The sequence below is a fragment of the Osmerus mordax genome, chromosome 8 (genome assembly GCF_038355195.1).
Source record: "Osmerus mordax isolate fOsmMor3 chromosome 8, fOsmMor3.pri, whole genome shotgun sequence".
Taxonomy (NCBI): domain Eukaryota; kingdom Metazoa; phylum Chordata; class Actinopteri; order Osmeriformes; family Osmeridae; genus Osmerus; species Osmerus mordax.
In genome coordinates, this window is record NC_090057.1 from 9669879 (window position 1) to 9676352 (window position 6474).

Below are 6474 nucleotides of genomic sequence, written 5' to 3' on the forward strand. Positions count from 1 at the left end.
GTTTCAGGATAAGTTGTATTTATGTATATGCGTGTGTGTTTGTGTATATATTATGACAGAATATAGAACATAGAATTCTAGGGTGGAAGTGGGGCTGTGTACCTTTTTGCTGTAGCCCTGTCGTTTCTGTCGGGAGCCCACTGAGTAAAGTGCAGGTATGAGGTCCACGGGGCAGTCGGCGATGTACTCACAGCAGGTCACAGGGGACTCGTGGATGGTCAGGGGGTAGGGGTTCTCGAAGATAGGGTAACTAGCGGGGCAGGAGACACAGAGAGGCAGATTGGTTCACTACGCTGCAGTGTTTTGTTCAGTGGCTGACAGTGCAGGGCCAGTCAGAGAGGGTTGAGAATAGGCATCGACTTTCAAGTGGACAGAGCTAGACCGTGCGTCGCTTTGGATGATGGCGTCTGCTTGACGAGTGCATTGTTATTCGTGTGTTTACGGAGCTGCATCGTGGCGTTGTGGAGACCTACCCATTTTGTGCAAGGTCGATCACCACTAAATCCTTTTCTAGAAGGACCACCACGGCGTAAGGTTCCTGAAAATCTGAAGAAAGAAATAGGCAAATGAAGTGATGAATAAAAACAGTCAGAAAATTTTTATTTCAGGCCAGGAGGGAGTGTCCAGCACACCGATGACCTTGAGCCAGTCTTCAGTCTGTCTCCCTCCTGTCTGTCTTCAGTCTGTCCCCCTCCTGTCTCCCTCCTGTCTGTCTTCAGTCTGTCCCCCTCCTGTCTGTCTTCAGTCTGTCTCCCTCCTGTCTGTCTTCAGTCTGTCTCCCTCCTGTCTGTCTTCAGTCTGTCTCCCTCCTGTCTGTCTTCAGTCTGTCTCCCTCCTGTCTGTCTTCAGTCTGTCTCCCTCCTGTCTGTCTTCAGTCTGTCTCCCTCCTGTCTGTCTTCAGTCTGTCTCCCTCCTGTCTGTCTTCAGTCTGTCTCCCTCCTGTCTGTCTTCAGTCTGTCCCCCTCCTGTCTGTCTTCAGTCTGTCTCCCTCCTGTCTGTCTTCAGTCTGTCTCCCTCCTGTCTGTCTTCAGTCTGTCTCCCTCCTGTCTGTCTTCAGTCTGTCTCCCTCCTGTCTGTCTTCAGTCTGTCCCCCTCCTGTCTGTCTTCAGTCTGTCCCCCTCCTGTCTGTCTTCAGTCTGTCTCCCTCCTGGTCTCTTTAGCTCCCATTTTCTGTCTCTCTTTGTCTGACCTTCCATCTATTTCTGTCTCCTTCTATCTCCTTCCTTCTTTATCTTTCATTCTTTTCTCTCTGCCTGCCTGCCTGCCTGCCTGCCTGCCTGCCTGCCTGCTTGCCTCTCTGTCAGTCTGCCTGCTTGTCTGCATGCATGTCTGTTTTTCTGTCTCTGTCTCTATGAGGATGCTTTCAAGTCAGGTTTCGTTTGAATCAATACCTCACAACCACTCAGACCGTAACCTTGTGATAAACCTGTGATACAGACTGTATGAATGACATCACCCTTAGTGACATCAATGACATCACTCCCCCAGTGGCAGCCCATTAACACTAAGGATTTGGTGGCCGCGCTAGTCTAATCCATGGATTAGCAATCCAGTCCGTCGCCATGGTGAGTTGAAATGAAAGACTCTCCACATCAGGTCTAGTGACCAGGCTGTCGTTAGGTAATCGGTCTCTAATCCGTTCCCTCGACACCACGCACAGACGCCAACATCTCACCAAGCACACACATGCACAGACACGCACAAAGACATAGACATTTACATTACATTTAGTCATTTAGCGGACGCTCTTATCCAGAGCGACTTACAGTAAGTACAGGGACATTCTCCCAAGGCAAGTAGGGTGAAGTGCCTTGCCCAAGGACACAACGTCAGTTTGCATGACCGGGATTCGAACTGGCAACCTTCGGATTACTAGCCCGATTCCCTAACCGCTCAGCCACCTGACACACACAAACATTCTAAAATACTCGAAACAATTGATATTTCCAGGAATGCTTCCCATTAAAATATAGCAATTTTGCACTGTGTACACAGACACACACACACACTGCCCAGTTTGACTGTTTGTTCTCGAGTGGATAAATGGGATTGAGTTATGACAGCACAGTCATAATTCAACACTAATTCTGTTGGGATGGTGTGATATCATCCAGGGATTAGAAGTGATTCACGTCATTCATCACGGTAACAGACTGCAAACTAAAGAGTCTCTTTCTCTCTCTGACACCAGGTCTCAGACCCAGAAGTGGGACGCATACAGGACCTTCAGTATCATATCTCCATGGGACTGTGTTGACTGGGCTGAAATGGAGGGAGATGTGTTTATCCCACCACAACAAATATTGTATTTTTATGAAAATGATTAGGAAGTGTTGTACCGAATAGTCATAGGTACAAGGAGTTGCTGTCAAGACTATAGCCGGTAACACAGTATGTCCCAGAGGAAAGCAATGTGCAATTTAAGTGATTTCTTGGTTTTACCATTTCATATACAGTTTGAACAGATGGAAAATGTCTTAGTGCGACAAAACAAAAACGTCATTGTGAGATCAAAACGAAACCTGCTGACAAATGAATAGCCTCTCCCCGGTGAGGCAGAGAGGAAGGGCCAGACGATGATGTCATGAGACGCTCTAATCAGACGGCCATTGTGAACCTGCGGAGACGAGACGGTCACACTCATTGTGTTCTAGAAAGGATCTCGAAGCACAGACCGCCTTTGAGGGAGTTCTGATTCACCACGCACGCGCACATTCAACCCCCTCCACACACACACACACACTCTTTCCTCTGCGAGTCGATGCACATGTCCAGTGCATCGACTCGCTCATGGCTTGTACCCCGCAAACGATAAACGTCTCTCTCTCTATCGCCCCCTCTCTCTGTCTCTACCTCTATCTATTTCGATTCCGATCTCTCCGTTGCTCGCCCTCTCCCTCCCTCCCTCCCTCACCGTTGGCGTATGGCGTCTCACAGAGTGTGAGGAAGTCCACGATGGGGTAGTCCATCTCCAGCACTGCGGTGCTCTTCCCATGCATCACCGTCAGACATGGCCGCCGCCCCACTGTGTCGTACGACAGTCCACCGGACAAGATCATGAAGGGCTCTCTGTAACATACACGCACGCACGCGCGCACGCATACATGCAGCCACATACATACATACACACGCACACAATACAGAGTAGGCATGAATGAATAAGCTTTGCAAAAAACAACAACCTTTTGGTTACATGGTATAGGGGGTGTGTGTGTGTCTATATTTACATTTACATTTAGTCATTTTGTGGTTGTGTGTGTGTGTACATATATGGTGTGTGTGTGTGTGTGTGTTATCCTACCCAGCTCTGGTAGTCTTGTACTCCACTTTGAGGATAGGTTTGCAGGGTTCTGGCTTCTTGCCATCCTTGGGCTGCTTTCCTGAAATAGAACACACACACAACTAACAGCTTGCCATTTCATTTGTCTTCTCCCTGACTCCACTCTCCTTCTCTTTCCCCTCCTCTCCCATCCCCCTATCCTATCCTCTCCCCTCATCTCTTTATCCCTGATGCGGCAGTTGCTACCCAATGCAGATCTGTCTTTGTGCCAGATAGTGACTCAGGACTATCTAGGAGAAAGAGAGAAAGAAAGAGAGAGACTGAGTTGTGGCTGAAACTCTGAGACTAAAGCACTGGGGAACGAGAAACTTTGAATACAACTCATTACAGATTGTCACACATAATTTCCAAATTGCTCACTTGATACAGAACTAATTAAACAATCAGCATTGGGATACGGAATTAATTAAATGTAGATGAATAACTTTCATGCTAAAGTGGAATTGTTTTCCCAGAGTGTGTGCATGTCTGTACAGTATACATTTTGGAGCATGTGCAACTGTGCGCCGTGTTTATGTGCCCCCAGTCTGTGTGTGTGTGTGTATGTGTGTGTACACAATGTGTGTTCATGTGAAAGCAATAGTGTGCCATGCATGTTTGCGTGAGCGCATGCCTTTGTGTGTGCATGTGCATGAGTGTGATAGTGTATAAGTTACTGTTTGTATGTATCAGTATGTGTGTGTGCGTGAGTGTGTGTGCGTGCGTGTGTGTGTTTGTGTGTGTGTGTGAGTGTGTGTGCGTGAGTGTGTGTGCGTGTATATGTGAGTGTAAGCAACCCTGCCTTACCATGAGGGGTGATTGTCTGAATGGGCTTGCCCTGGCCTTTGATGTTCCATATGGTGAGAGTTCCGTCAGAGTGACTGCAGATGAACTGCTTGCCCTCGTGGTGCCAGGCAACTGAGTGGATCGCCTAGGAGACCACAGGAAGAGGAAGTGAGGAGGAGGTGGAAGCAGAGGGGAGGGTCAACACAGTAAAACACAACAAGATAAAACAGTCACCAAAAACACAAACATGAAACAAACATGAGGACACACATCCCTACGGACTTAACATATGGTATCCTAGCATGTCCAACACCCACTCCTCAACAGAAGGCGTGTGTGGCGTGAGGAATAAACAGTCGTGTGTTTCATGTTACAGGTCGCCATGGTGATACCGGCTGGAATATAGAACAATAACACGTGTCACTGAGAGATGCTTCGACACATCGACACAAGTGATCTGAAAAAGGTCCATCGGTCTGACATGTGATTACATACATCACTGACTCAAATGATGAGAGAGCGAGAGATAAATAGAAGGAGGTAGAGAGGGATCAGGCATGGGAGAGGCGAGGCAGGGCGAAGAGGGGAGAAGAGACCAGAGGAGAAGGGAGGAGGGCGACAGCTGGTGGTATTATGCTACGGCAGGTTCAAATTGAAGTCTGGTTATGTGATCATTAGGAGTGCTCTCCCTCTGTTTAGCACAACCCAAACAACACTGTTGCTATTTTGGTTTGTGCGAGAGGTGATTTGGCGACCAACAACCAATCAATTAAATGGCAGATCCATCATTATCAAAGCACTTTGGAAAAGGGCAGACAGGCTTATTGGTGTCCTATTGCTCATAATTAAAAACGCTCTTGCACACAGACACACATGCAAGCAAGTACACAAACCGACAAACTAACACCCGGCACACATACACATTCGCCGAAACACACACATACACCATTACACACACACCCACACCCACACACACACACACACACACACAGGGTGACATACTCCCAGAACAAAAAGGCGGAGCATAAGTCTGTCTAGCAAGTCTGTCAGTTGTTGTGTGGCACCATGTCTGGCATTGTTGACCAGACTGCAAACTCATGATCCACTCTTTAGGGACATCCACGAACAATGGAATCATTCAAGAGCAGGCATTTCACATGTCTCACTGCACCATGGACGGCGTACACAACATCAACATCAACAACAAGCAGAGGACTTTGCTCCAGTATGGAATGAACCAAACCCAGGGTCATCTTCAGGTGAACATCAGAACACACACAGAATGACACTACCAGTGGCTGGGCTATAACAGTACAGCGTCTCAGGGGCGGAGAGCCTGACACCCCCGTAACAGGGACCTGTGGGCTGGTCCTAATTAGTAAACAAGAGGCGTAATTGAAACACAAGGCACCCATCACAGTGTGGGAAAAGACCAATTAAAAATTATAATTTCATGATTTATGACATTATACTGGTTTTCCCAACAGGGACTGGGACGGATAGACTGGCACAACATCTCCTCTACACACACACACACACACACATACACACAAACAAATGCACATCATTAATGTCATTGTTGCTGTTACTGGGTAGCAGCGGGACATGGATACAGCTCCAGTCTGCAGTGACAGTAACATCCTCTCTGAGCGGTCTCCTCTCACACCATCTGAAGAAGCTTCAACTAAAGTAACGACACGTAAACAAACAAGCTTTTAGGGCCCAGACTGTCAACCAAATCAATACGGATCTCCATCCCGCTCTGTGTTTTACCTTTTAGTTACAGACATCCCTTTCAGATCCGCGTCCAGACTGTCTGGAGGATGTCTCATGACTCCTGTTTGGTGAAAGAGTGAGTGAGAGTGTATGTGGGTGCGTGTTTGTTTGCCTTTCTGGGAGTGTTTGTGTGTGTCTGTGTTTCTGTTAATGTATACAGTAAGTGTGCCTTTACACTTTAAAGAGGGTGTGTGTGTGTGTGTGTGTGTGTGTGTGTGTGTGTGTGTGTATGGCATGCATTTAATTGTCAGTATGAGTGTGTGTACGTATGGTGTGCATTTGATAGTGTGTTTGTGTGTGAGAGTGTGTTCCTTTGCTTCATTCCCTGTCCTTTGAGACTCCCATGTTGAAAGTGAGAGTGGGTTTAAACACTCTTGTCCTTGTCAAGGCCAAACCCAACATCTACCATTAGCGACCCAGGGGTCCGGGGATGGGACCAACAGTAACTTTCCGAACCTCAAGTGTGTGTGTGTACGTGCGTCTGTGTGTGCCTGTGTGTACCCGTATGTGTATGTACTGAATGTGTGTGTGTGTGCATATCATTATACACGTCTGTGGAGGATTATCCCTAACACTCATCAGAAAGATAAAGT

General features: G+C 47.4%; 1 protein-coding gene across 1 annotated transcript in view; it reads right to left on the reverse strand.

Annotated features, from left to right (window-relative positions):
• Positions 1–6474, reverse strand: part of LOC136947623 (syntaxin-binding protein 5-like) — a 45942-nt gene that overhangs the window by 17665 nt on the left and 21803 nt on the right. The window contains exons 3-7 of the mRNA XM_067241751.1: positions 4127–4250; positions 3302–3380; positions 2915–3069; positions 474–546; positions 103–250 (exon numbers count right to left, since the gene is read on the reverse strand). Of these exons, the coding sequence (XP_067097852.1) occupies positions 103–250; positions 474–546; positions 2915–3069; positions 3302–3380; positions 4127–4250 (579 nt within the window). The remainder of the gene's footprint in view (positions 1–102; positions 251–473; positions 547–2914; positions 3070–3301; positions 3381–4126; positions 4251–6474) is intronic.